Source organism: Mangifera indica, unplaced genomic scaffold, assembly GCF_011075055.1.
Source record: "Mangifera indica cultivar Alphonso unplaced genomic scaffold, CATAS_Mindica_2.1 Un_0029, whole genome shotgun sequence".
Classification (NCBI taxonomy): Eukaryota; Viridiplantae; Streptophyta; class Magnoliopsida; order Sapindales; family Anacardiaceae; genus Mangifera; species Mangifera indica.
The window spans coordinates 11,322-24,829 of record NW_025401121.1 but is presented as its reverse complement, the minus strand read 5'-3'; the positions used below and the strand labels follow the sequence as shown (position 1 = coordinate 24,829).

At 33.6% G+C, this 13,508-nt stretch overlaps 1 protein-coding gene and 1 pseudogene across 1 annotated transcript; both read left to right on the top strand.

Annotated features, from left to right (window-relative positions):
• Positions 1-601: 601 nt before the first annotated feature.
• On the top strand, positions 602-2,667 carry LOC123206244 (annotated as a pseudogene).
• Positions 2,668-6,145: 3,478 nt separating this feature from the next.
• Positions 6,146-13,149, top strand: LOC123206239 (TBC1 domain family member 13-like). The gene is made up of 9 exons (XM_044623392.1): positions 6,146-6,602; positions 6,807-6,899; positions 7,006-7,110; positions 7,192-7,335; positions 7,696-7,794; positions 7,873-8,001; positions 11,177-11,356; positions 11,958-12,074; positions 12,767-13,149. Exons 1-9 carry the CDS (start codon positions 6,276-6,278, stop codon positions 12,929-12,931), a joined length of 1,359 nt encoding a protein of 452 aa, XP_044479327.1. The 5' UTR covers positions 6,146-6,275; the 3' UTR covers positions 12,932-13,149.
• The last annotated feature ends 359 nt before the right edge of the window (positions 13,150-13,508 follow it).

Genomic DNA, 13,508 nt, shown 5'->3' with positions numbered 1-13,508 from the left:
CCTCCGATGATCTTATCTCTCTCTGACAATGGTTCTCTCTTCTCCCCCTTCTTTGATGACATCCTATGAGTGAAAGTTTGAATTTTTAATATTTAACAGGTACCAATTTAGGTTTGCAATATACCTTAGGTGGGAATATGCTTTTGGCCACAAACATTTTATTATGTCCAGATAAATCATTTTGAGGTTTATTCCTGTTTCAAGTAGGGCTGGATTCGAGCCGAGCCAGCTCGGGCTCGAGCTCGGCTCGGCTCGGTTCGAGCCCGAAATGAGCAGGGCTCTGCCCAGCTCGATCGAGCTCGAGCCGAGCCCGAGCTGGCTCGGTATATTTTTTTAAAAATTTTTCATACAAAACGACGTCGTTTTGATCCTCATATATACACAAAACGGTGCCGTTTTGATATGAAAAACGAGCCGAGCCGAGCCGTTATCGAGCCGAACCCAAAACGAGCCGAACTCGAGTCGAGCCGAATCCGGCTCGAGTCGAGCTCGAGCCGAACTCGAGCCGGCCATTAAAAAACCGAGCCGAGCCCGAGCTGGCTGCGAGCCGAGCTCGGCTCGGCTCGAATCCAGCCCTAGTTTCAAGTCGAGCTTTAAAACTATGAAAAGTCTTTATCTTCTCTTTAAACCAACAACTTTACCCGCCAAAACCCTTGTTAAACTTTCTCGCCAATCTAAAGAAACCCATTTCATTTCTCTCATTCATTACTCCAAATCAATCAATCAACCAACTCTGCCAAATCCACGCTCAAATTCTTCGACACAAACTCTTTCCAAACAGTCACATTACAACCTAGTTAATATCAGCTTCTTCTTTACTCAAATCCCTTTACTACTCCCCCTCCATCTTTAACCACTTCAACCCTAAAAATGCTTACGTTTTCCATGCTTTGATTCGTGGCCTTGCCGAAAATTCTTGTTTTCAAAGCTCTATTTCTCATTTTGTTCACATGTTGAGCTTAGGTGTTAAACCCATTAAGCTAACTTATCCATTCGTGTTGAAATCAACGACAAGTTTGCATCTTGATGATCTTGGTAGGGCCTTACACGGTGTGATTGTCAAAGTTGGGGTTGAGTTTGATAAGTTTGTTGGGATTTGTTTGGTTGATATGTATGTAAAATTTGAAGAACTGGAGTCGGGATTTAAGTTATTTGATGAAAGTCGTGGGAAGATTAATTTGTTGTGGAATGTGTTGACTAATGGGTATTGTAAAGTTGGGGATATGGTGAAGACACTGGAGCTTCTTGAGGCAATGCCAGAGAGGAATTTGGGGTCATGGAATGGTTTGATAGATGGGTTCATGAGGAATGGGGGGATATTGAGAGAGCAAGTTTGCTTTTTTAGCGAATGCCGGATAAGAATGTGATTTCGTGGACCATATTGGTTAGTGGGTATTTACATAATGGAGAACATGAAAAAGCGTTGCTCATGTTTTTTTGGATGTTGGATGAAGGTGTAAGGGCAAATGATCATAGTGTTGTTACTGCTCTTTCGGCTTCTACTAAAGTTGGTGCCCTTGAAGCTGGATCAAGAATTCATAATTATATTTCAAGCAACGGTTTTACCTTAAATGTAGCTATTGGGAATGCTTTGGTGGATATGTATGCAAAATGTGGGAATATTGAGGCAGCAAATTTGGTTTTTGTTGAGACAAAAGAGAAGGACATTCTTACTTGGACTGCTATGATATGGGGTTGGGCGATCCACGGACGTTTTGAGAGAGCTATTAATAGTTTCAAGTAGATGATGTACTCAGGTGTTTGATCTTATAATGATAAATTTATATCCATCCTGTTTTTTAGGATTCTTTTTAGTGACTTTAAGTTTCTATGTTTGCAGGTACAAAACTAGATGGGATTGTTTTCCTTGCAATATTAACTGCATGTTCATATGCTAGGCAAGTAAATATGGGACTTAACTTCTTTGACAACATGAGGCTTGACCATTCCATTGAACCCACAATGAAACATTATACATTGATTGTTGATATGTTAGGTAGGGCAGGCCAGTTAGACCAGGCTTTGAAGTTCATTCAAAGAATGCCAATAGATCCTAATTTCTTGACGTGGGGAACACTCTTGTGCTCTTATAGAATTTAAAAGGACTGTGAAATGGTCGTATTAGCCACACAGAGGATCTTGCAGCTTGAACCCACTCATCCTAGGAGCTATGTTCTGTTGTCAAACATTTATGCAGCAGTAGGGAGATGGCAAGATGTTAAGAGAATAAGCTGATTAATAAAGAGTAGATTATTAGAGAAAAATCTAGGATGTAGTTTTGTTGAGGTGGATGGCCAAGTGCACTATTTTGTAGCTGGTGATCATGATCATCAAGATGAAAAGGAGATATACTTAAAGTTAGATGAAATAATAACTGTTTCTAGGGGACTCAGATATATGCCTGGAACTAAATGGGTAGTACATAGCATTGAAGAAGAAGAAGACACATCTAGAATTCATAATGAGAAATTGGCGCTTGCCTTCAGCCTCATTCGAACTACTCCAGAAAGAACCATTAGGATCGTTAAGAACCTTACAGTCTGTGTTGATTGCCATTCTCTGATGAAACATGCTAGCAAACTGAGCCATAGAGAGATTGTCTTGAGAGATATAAAACGATTCCATCATTTCAAGGATCGAATTTGCTCTTGTGGAGATTATTTGTAACAAAAACATAGAAAGTGCTTGATCACCTAGCATGAACTTAATGAAAAAATATGTGTTGGGTGAGAGCAATCACATCATTCAAGAGCGCTTACTATGGATCTTTACAAATATATATGTGTGTGGCAATTATAATAACTTGGTTCTTTTCTCTGCTAAGCATGCCATTCCATTTAGCGCTATTGGCAGTTATGAGACAAGTCACTTAATTTCTGAATATACAAATATTGGAACTGTTTACACAGACATTGGTGGTGCGGCTGGTGTTGCCAAATCTGCTTATATTGGTGTCTGTTAGTTACATGTGACATGTTTGTTGATTAGAATTTCGATAGCACATGAGGAAACTTGTAAGTGTTTCTTGAGCCTTTCCCTATAAATTTCAGATATCTATACATTTTTGTATTTCTATATATACAAAAAATTTCATTGTCCCCATTATTATCTCCCAAAATAGTAGATAGATGTTTACTTTTGTAGTCATCAAGCAAAGTTAGGTGTTAAATATTTATACTGGCTGTTCAAATTGTAGTTAGAATTGAATGTCATTGAATTATCCAAAAGGCAAAAATCCGAAATAGCTTGGGCCTAGCCCATCATATTCTACTGTTTGTGGCTTGGAGTATATGATAAAATAATATATATGTAGGTCATGGAGTATCCAATGATAAAACATCCTAGAATATAATCCTAGTATATAAGATATTAATTGATATTTGCAATCAATTCATGCAAAATATAGGAATTGTGAATTTGATTATAATATTTGAGTTCAAATAAAAAGAATATATTTAAAAAAGGTTTTTATCAACCTAAAAGTTACAAGTTTCTTTTTAAAGATTTTAGTGGATTTTCAAGACGACTTATTATTTCATAGTTATGATAAATCCTATAATTCAAACAACCAAGGAAATTTTCTTGAACTTCTATGATTTCTTGCTAATCATATTGAAGATGTATAGGAGATTGATATCAATAATATTAATAATAATCTCAAATCAATATCATCTATGATTCAGAAAGATATTATAAGTGTTGCTTCAAATGAAACTATAAGCACTATCTTCAGAGATTTAGAAGATTATTTATTTTTTATATTGACTGATGAATCTTGTGATATCTCTATAAAGGAACAAATGGTTATTGTCTTGTATTATATTCATAAGAATGAATTTGTTGTAGAGCATTTTCTAGGTGTTAAACACATTACCAGTACCACAACTCTTTTACTCAAGACAACACTTGATAATTTTTTTTTCTAGACATGAGTTGAGTTTTTCTAGAGTGTAAGGACAAGGTTACGATGGAGCTAGTAATTGTATGGAGAATTCAATGGTTTGAAAACAATAATTTTGAAAGAAAGTAAATGCGTTTATTACGTGAATAATGCTATGTGTATAACTTTTGTGCATAAATAACAATGTGTCACCATATGATTGGATGTTAGTTTATCTTTAATTTTTAACTAATCAATCACATGTGATATGTCGTTATTTATGTACATAGTTTTATTATTATTATTATATTCATTATTTTGAACATCAACTTCAGTTCACTCTTGTGGTTTTAACAAAGAATAAATATGATGTTAATGATCTCTTTAATATTATGGTGATTATAGTTAATATTGTTTGTGCTTTGTTACAACATTACAATATTCTTAAAGATAAACAAACTCACAAAGTTATTAAAGTTTTTTCTAACGATGAACTTTCAAATGGAAATGGTCTTAATCAAGAGACAATTTGAAATATGTTGGTGATACTTGTTAGGGCTCTCATTATGGTTCTTTAATGAGTATAACATTATTGTTTTCGTATGTTATTGATACTCTTAAAAATTGTGGCAAAAGATAGGAGAAATTTTGAGCAAAGATTTCAAGCAAAAAACATATTGAAATTGATGCAATCGTTTGACTTTATGCTTAGTTAATTTTTGATGAAGAATATATTTGGCTTAACAATTAAACTTTCTCAAGCACTCAAAAGGAAAGATCAAGATATTGTAAATGTTATAAATTTGGTTGAAACCTTAAAGCAAACTTTACAAATGATGAGAGATAGTGGATGAGAGACTTTACAAAATAAAGTTTGTTCTTTTTGTCTCAATTATGACATTAATGTTCCAAATATAGATTATAAATTTTTTTATTCAAGAGCGATCGCAACACAAGATTTAAGGTATCACAAATGTGTAATGGTACCGCATTGAAATATTTTACAATGTCCTAGATATGTAAATTCAAAAGTTGAATAATCGTTTCAATGAGATAAGCATAAAATTGCCTTTTTGTTTGGTATGCTTATATCCAAATGAAATTTTTGTTACTTTTAATAAACAAAAATTAATGCTTTTCGCTAAACTTTATCATGAAGATTTTTTTTGATTTAGAACTCATGATACTTGAGACTCAACTTGATATTTACATTTTGGATATACACTCTAATGTTAAATTTATAAAATTGAACAAGATTGAAGATCTTACAAAAATGATAGTTGAAACCAAGAAGGATAAGGTGTTTCCATTAGTTTTTTTTGATAAAATTAGTATTAATTTTATCAATTGTCACTACTAAGATAAAGAGAGCATTTTTATCAATGAATTTTATGAAAAATCGTTTATAAAATAGAATGAAAAATCAATGATTGAATGATATTTTAGTGATGTATATAGCAAAAATATATATATTTGATAATAAAGTCATTATACAATATTTTCAAAAAATAAAATCACATCGAAGACAATTATAAATGTATTAGTTAATGAGTATTTTATTAATTATATTTTTTAATTTAAAATATATTTATGTTATTACAATATTGACTCTTAAGTTTTATTTCTACGTCTCTCACCATCACCACTCACCTTCGCCCTTAGTAGGAGTGAAGCAACATATAAAGTTATTTCATTTTATTTATTTATTTTTTATGAAATGGGATTGTTGAAGAGTTATGTTTGCGTTAGAACGATGAGTTAAAATAGAGGGATAGTGAATGAAATTTTGAACCAAAAGAAAGGGAGAGTTTAAAAGCATGGCTGTCAATTGAAAATTTTGGACACAAATATGAAGATAAGTAAAAATGAAATAGTAATATTATACGTATTTATTTTAAGTATATAAATATATATATTTATATATATTATTATATAATTAAATATTATTTTATTTTTAATTTAAAATCATTTAATCTATAATGATATAAATGACTTTATATATATTTATATATTTAAAATGTATATATATAATTTTATTGAAAATTAAAATGGTTTATTAGGTATTCCTAGTTCACAGTAATTTCTCTAGATTAAATGGAAATAAACTGCATCAAAATTAAAAGGTGATTTCTGTTTGCCATTTTTTGGGAATGGAAATATGAGAAAATTACCATAGGTAACGGTAACCATGCATGATTTTGCTAATTGGTCCTTCAAAATCTCTAACTAACCCATCTGTTACTGCAGTCCTCGGATGAGTCTGTCCCTCTTTCTGCTTTAGGCTTACACGAACAATCCAAAAAAAAAAAAAATCCAGTCAGTGAAGAAGAGAAAATCCGAGACAATCCAAATCGCTCAGAATTGGATCCCCAACAAACAATACTTAATTTCTGAAATGGTGAAGAAGAAAGTGCCGGATTGGCTCAATAGTTCTGTCTGGTCTACCGCTCCTCCTCCTTCCGACGACGATCGCCTACACCGCTACTCCACTAAGCCAATCGCCACCGTCACCGTGGATCCGCCGCATGTTACCGCCGCCGCTCCTGCTCCTGCTCCTGTTCCTGTTCCCGCACGTCCTCCTCAAGCACCTGCCGTCGGTTCGACAGTTCAAAAAGAGCCTCCGAAGCCACACGTCATAGTACACAATAGCGATAGCAACAGCAATAACCATAGAAATGATGATGAAATGGACAATTCTGCTCAGGCTTTGCTCTTGCCCGAGGTTTTTTTTTTTTTTATAACTTTTGTTTATTTTACTTTTTTACTTTATGATTTGTTAGGTTATTCTACAGTGCAGTACACTAGTGATACTGGTATATTTAGAATAATATGTTGATAGAAACTTAATTGGGCTGTATTTATACTGGTACATTGAGGAATGGTAGATGTTTTCATGTTGTGATTATGTGGATGTGTGAATTTCCAGCTGTCGAAGAAAGTGATAAATATGAGGGAATTACGGAGGTTAGCTTCACAGGGAATACCTGATGGCGGGGGCATTCGATCAACTGTCTGGAAGGTGTTATTCATTTCTTAAGTTTTTGTAGAAACGAATGCTACTGATTTTTTGTGGAGTATGTTAGGGTTAAACATTCAATTTTTGACTAATGTGATCACTGTGGCAGCTCTTACTGGGTTATTTACCACCTGAGCGTGGGGTTTGGTCATCTGAATTAGCTAAGAAGAGGTCTCAGTACAAGCACTTCAAGGAGGAGCTTTTGATGAATCCTGTAAGCCGTATTTGCGTTTAGTTTTGGTTTTTTATTTGTAATTTGTTTGGGTGGTTTCTGAATGTTGATGTGGCTAGTCAGTCAGAAATTGCAAGGAAGTTGGAAAAATCTGATAATGATGACCCCAAAAGTGAAAGTAGAGGTATGCTCTCAAGATCAGAAATTACTCATGGGGAGCATCCTTTGAGCCTTGGAAAGACCAGCATCTGGAATAAATTTTTTCAGGTATCTCAATCACTTGAGAATTAGTTTTGAATTGTGTGCTTGAAACATCAACCTGCTTTTATGTTTAAGAAACTAGCTATTCTGTATTTGATTTGTATGAGGTATAATCACGTTCATAACACATGTTCAAACATTTAAGACAAATTGATAGTCCTTTTTTGTGACAAATAAGTTAAATTATTTATGTTTACCTGCCTTTGATTTGAGGTCGAACATGTCTTCACTTTGTGCGTCATGTGTCTTCCTTATTAGTTGTCCATAATAATGACTTTTGGTGTTGCTAAATATAAAACAATATAAGCAGGTGTATGCATTCGTGACATACTTATGAAATATCTGGTTTTATTTTTGGCCATGTAGGACACAGAAATCATGGAACAGATTGATCGAGATGTAAAGCGCACTCATCCAGACCTGCATTTTTTCTCTGGAGACTCCCCTTTTGCAAAATCTAATCAGGTTCATGCTTGTGTTGGGATCAAAATTTGATATAACTACAGTCCAGATCACGGACTTATATATATCTCTCATTTTCAGGAGGCTTTGAAGAATATATTAACTGTCTTTGCAAAGTTAAATCCTGGTATTAGATATGTCCAAGGGATGAATGAAATTTTGGCACCTCTATTCTATGTATTCAGAAATGACCCTGATGAGGAATTTGCGGTAAGTATATTTAGTTTCTTTCTAAAATAAAACAAGTTTCTTTTTGCCTTATTTAAAATTTTGCCCTTTGGGTGGGTTAAATGATTATGTTTCACTGGTTTCAAAGTTTCGAATTTAAGCTTAATCTGCTTAAGTGTTGGATTACAAAAATAAATAAAATAATTCAATTGAATGCTTGAATTTTTGTGAATGTTCTTTTCATCACCATTTTGTTTGAGTTACATAAAGGGATCTTTGGCCTTTATCTATATGAAAAGCAATGTGCTTTGAAAGAGATCCACAATGGAGTTATCTCCTTAGATGCACTTTGGACATATGACACTGTATCAGACTTCATACAACAGAAATGGATTACACATGGACACTTTAACTTTTGAGGGCACATATTAACCTGGTTTCCTTACCCAATAACCGTTAAACTTTACAGTCTATGCTATACTGATATAGCCTGAGTCATCTATTGAGTGGTTAATTGCTGCAAGATGTATATTACCGACATACTCAAGTTACTGCAACCATGCCTGCTGAAAGAGTGTTAGGTAATATTGCGGACACACCACTCTAATCTTGGTAGGATGTGGTTGTGGGCATAAGTTCGATAATCATCTCCACAGAATAACCTGTTTATGATAGTGTTGACCTGCACTCCACCTTCTCACTCTTTCTTTCTTCATGTGAGTGGTGTAATGCTATGTTTAGCAAGCTATGGGCTCAGAAGAAACTACACAGAGCAAAATTACAGCAGTCACCACTGGCACGGAATGCCAACATCAATTTGAAAGTGCACCTTCATCATTTTTGTGACAAATCTGAATAGGATCCCTCATCATCTAACAGAAAATAGATCCTGCAGATAGCATTGCGGCATCCTTTTGGCATAGATCAAGGAATGGTTGCCTGTGTGAACTCTTGCACAACCCTTGGAGTTATTGATTGAAACCCTATGAAGCTTATTATCAGTGGAAAACTTTTATGAACCAAAGTAGTTAATGATCATTAGAAACGAGTGTATCTATGAGTATCTATCTTGTGCCAAAAAGTGCACCCTCTTTACTCAAAGACCATGAATGCAATAGGTAGAAAATACTTTCACTATAATGCTATGATGTGATAACGAGATCTTGTTGAAACTAGTACATGTAACCAGATCTAAGAAGTTTTGAGACCTATAAACATAATTTATTTTTGTAGTGTAGAATATACCTTTCTGGAAAATAGCATTGAGGCAACCTCATAGCAAAGTTAACGAGGTTATATACATAAGCCCTTTAGTAACCTTAGAGATCAAGTCTATGAACACAAGGAAAACTTTTACCCAACCAAAGCACTCAATTGTTAGAAGTATACTAGTATAACTAGATAAGAGTATTGACTTTTGTGCAGAAATATAATCTACTCTGTTACAGAAGAAATATAAAGGGGAAAGAAAATTCATGTATTGTATTTTATAATAGGGGTAATTGTAGGTGACCTCCACGGGTTACACAAATTAGTAGTAAGGACCCATTTTTGGGAAATGGAAATTCCCATTTTGATGATCTGTTTGGTTAAGCTGTCAGAAAAAGTTGTTGAAGACATGAAATGACCAATTTACCCCTCGTACATCTGCAAGGATATTAATGTACCATTTAACCTTGAGCAATAAAACCTTTGACCAAACCACCCCTTATCTTCACCAACTCAATATTCATCGTTTCTTAATCACTGTTTCATGTTTTCTCACTTCCAAAATAAAACAAAAGCTCAAAATTGATCATTATATCCCCACATTTTTTTTCACTTAAAACATTTTATTAACAATGAAAAAATTAAATCATATGACTTCAGTCTAAGAAAGCCCTTATTATTTCATAATCAACATCCTCAAGCACTATATTCATACAACTTTCACCAACACCTTCAAACACACTTATATGATTGCCAAACATCTTTAATTAAAGGTAAATAAAGTTGATTTGTCATCTAAGGAGTTGTTAGTTGAAATAAGAGTGTGAGCAAGCTATGCTAGCAATGCAAAGTGTGTGCCAACACTAGTTGTTTGTGCCAATGAGGGATGGCTTGTAGTAGCTTGAGCAAGTGGCGCTAGCAATGCAAAGTTCACAATGGCAATATATGCGTGGCGCTGGCAATGCAAGCTTATGGTTATGTGGTCCTGTTGTGGTCAATGGATTTGACTATCTGATTTTAGAAGATCCGGTTGATTTTGCTTGATTTGATTTTAAAGAAACTTTTGTTTTAATGTTTGTTAATAAAAAGGATTTGTTCTGATAGAGGTAAAAAAGATAGAAGAAATAGATTAGCTATTTATTATTATTATTATTTTTTTTTTTGAGAGGGTTAGGAGTTGTTCCTTTTCTTTTTTGGATTGGACCATTAACTAACATGAAACATTAACTCCCTCAAGTGTTGAAGTTATGTTCCTATTTCCCAAACCAGGGGGTGTAAACTGCTAATTCATGACCCATAGATGGGGCTGACTGTAATTACTCCTTTTAATTGTATTACAACCATATCTTATCATACATACAGGTCGAACTAAGCTGTTCTGGGATTTTATACTTCCATTAATTAATCGGATGCAAACCAGTTTGTACTCATGGTGTGTTATTTCAATAATGTTACTTTCTCATTGGTAGCTAATTGTTATTTGTGGCTTGTGGTCATTTGAGATAATATACATTTACTCTTTCAGTATCAGTTGTTTCAGTTTCCTCTGTCAAATTGTAGTGTCTTATTTTACATTTCCTTCTCTTTTGGTTCACCTAAGAGATTTAGGAGGACCTGGAAATTCAACATACATACCAATTAAAAGAGCTAGCATTTCTACACATATCTATAGAAAATATTTTAATCCTTTTCAAGGTTTCCTTTTGTACCATGGAATATTGCTGAACAACTTTGACAGATATTTTGTTGCAAGACAATATTTGATAGCAATGAGAACATTGTAGATCAAAATTGTTCCTCATGAACTTATTATTGATAGTTCTCATGCTACCATGATTTATCATGCTTTTGTTTTTGTTTTGTTTTTCATTTATAAAATAAAGTCATGCAGGACTCAAATTTATTGTTTTCCTGGCCTCTGTATATTATTAAGATTTATGAAGCTACCTTGGTTTATACATAGCTTTAGTTTCATTTGGTAATCATTTTCCAATATTAAGTCATGCAGGCCTCTGCAGAAGCGGACACATTCTTTTGTTTTGTTGAGTTGTTGAGTGGATTTCGGGATCATTTTTGTCAGCAACTTGACAACAGTGTGGTTGGAATCAGATCCACAATCACAAAGTTGTCGCAGCTTCTTAAGGAACATGATGAAGAGCTTTGGCGTCACCTTGAGGTCACAACTAAAGTAAGACGCAACTTAAATAATATACAATTTGTTGCATTTGATATGAATGATCTTATGTTTTCTTACTATTTTTCTTGTTTAACAAGATTTCAGAGTCTTTATATAAGTATCAAACTGAAAATATAGTGAATCACACCCGCAAATTAAAAATACCGTGTTCTTTAGAAATATTATCCTATTTACATGACAAACAAAAATCATGTTCTTAGATTGTAGTAATGTAGCAGGTGAGGTGAATGAAAATTAATTTACAAAAGTTATATTTACTTTTGACTTGATTGGTCTTTACTCCTTACCACGGTATCCATGTCTCTATTATGCTTTTACTGTATGCATATGTTTTAGTTTCACATGCATGAGGTCTCCCTATGTTATATTTGCTTCTCTTTCTGTTGTTAGCTGTCAACTTTAAGGTTCATTCTATTCTTCCTTTAATTAATCTGTGTTTTGTGATTAAATCTCCTTAGAGGCTGAGGATACATACAGAGAATCTGTTATACAAGCTTTTATTATTTTCAAGACATTTTAAAGTGAAAGTTCTGTTCTTTTTTGGTCAACTAATTCTTTTGGGATGCCTGACTGATGTATTAAAATTTGACAGGTCAACCCCCAATTTTATGCATTTAGGTGGATTACTCTCCTCTTGACTCAGGAATTCAATTTCGCAGACTGCCTTCACATTTGGGACACACTTCTGAGCGACCCAGAAGGCCCACTGGTAGGTTTAAAATTGATTTATTTTCTATTTTTCAGTTAAGATTTTTTGTTTTATATTGATATGAAGATCCTATTCTCGAGTGTCAAAATATATTCTGATGGAAGTAGTAATAGTACCCTTCCTGAGTATGAATAGTCCAAAGGAGCTTAAAGGCAAAGCTTAAGCAAATTGTTTTTTTCTTCGGCTGCATTGCATTTTTCAAAAGCTGCATCCTTACTAAGATTGTATACTAGAGGATGTGACCAGATTTCTGTCCAAACAGTAATTAAGTGTCCAAGAAATTGTTTTTTGGTAATTTTAGATTGTTTGCTGGATATGCTTAGTCTCTATCTATATTCTATGAAAATACTTGAGTCATGATTACTGAGTTTCGTAAAACTAATAGATTTACTTTTCTTGACTGTTAAAACTGCTGTTGATTTTGAATTCAGTTATAAAATTCTCTGGATCCGATTAGTCCGACATGTCTTCTTTCGGGTTAATCACCTATTAACGCTCTCTAAACTAAGGCAGTATTTGTGGGCTTCTCTTATTTACTTTAGTAAAGAAAATATTCACTGCCTAATGCAGCTGTGCCTTAGGTTGAGCGTTCAAATGTTATGGAGCATTATGAAGGATGTAATTTATGGTTTCTTAATAATCAGGAAAAGAATAACACAAAATCTAACAAAGTTGTGACACTGATACTACAGGAGAGTCTGCTGCGTATATGCTGTGCAATGCTAATTCTGATTAGAAGGCGATTGCTAGCGGGGGATTTCACTTCGAATCTGAAGCTACTCCAGAATTATCCACCTACGAACATAAGCCATCTACTCTATGTTGCAAACAAGTTGCGTAGTCGTTCCACTGCCTGATTTTGTTCCATTTTACAATTTCCCCTTGTTTGCATATTTCTGCTGTTAAAACATTTAATGTTTGTAAATTACTGGATGTAAATGTTGTTCAAAGTTATGGGCTAACATGCAGGGGTTAAATGTCTTTTTCTTTTTTTTTTTAAATCTTACATTAATTAATTGTACCTTTATGCAAGTGTCATTTGTTTTTAATTCAAGATTGGAGGGCATTTGGGTTACCTTAGCGTTGTTGGGAATATTTGCAAATGTTATATATCATCATTATGTTTGCCGTTGGTTTTCGTTTAACAGTAAATTCAAATTATATTTTTGACATATGAGGCCAACAACCAACTTAGATATCTATATCTATATCTGTATATATATATTGATTCGGTTATGCTACTAATTAATGTAGAGTAAATGACATTCTCTCACCCAAGGTTTGGTTTTAAAATATTTTTTCACCCATAGTTGATATATATAACCTTTTTTTTTTTTTTGTTTCCCAAACGTAAACTCTTTAGAAAAAAAAAAAAAACTAATTTTTAGAGAATAAATTGATATTCCAAAAATTTTAACAAGATTTTTAAAAAAA

What these genes read in the sequence shown, in the direction of transcription:
- LOC123206239 (XM_044623392.1), top strand. Translation starts at nt 6,276, where the DNA reads ATGGTGAAGAAGAAAGTGCCGGATTGGCTCAATAGTTCTGTCTGGTCT. An exon ending in AGGAGCTTTTGATGAATCCT is followed by an intron (nt 7,111 to 7,191) that starts GTAAGCCGTATT and finishes GTGGCTAGTCAG; the next exon opens with TCAGAAATTGCAAGGAAGTT. An exon ending in ACCCTGATGAGGAATTTGCG is followed by an intron (nt 8,002 to 11,176) that starts GTAAGTATATTT and finishes TAAGTCATGCAG; the next exon opens with GCCTCTGCAGAAGCGGACAC.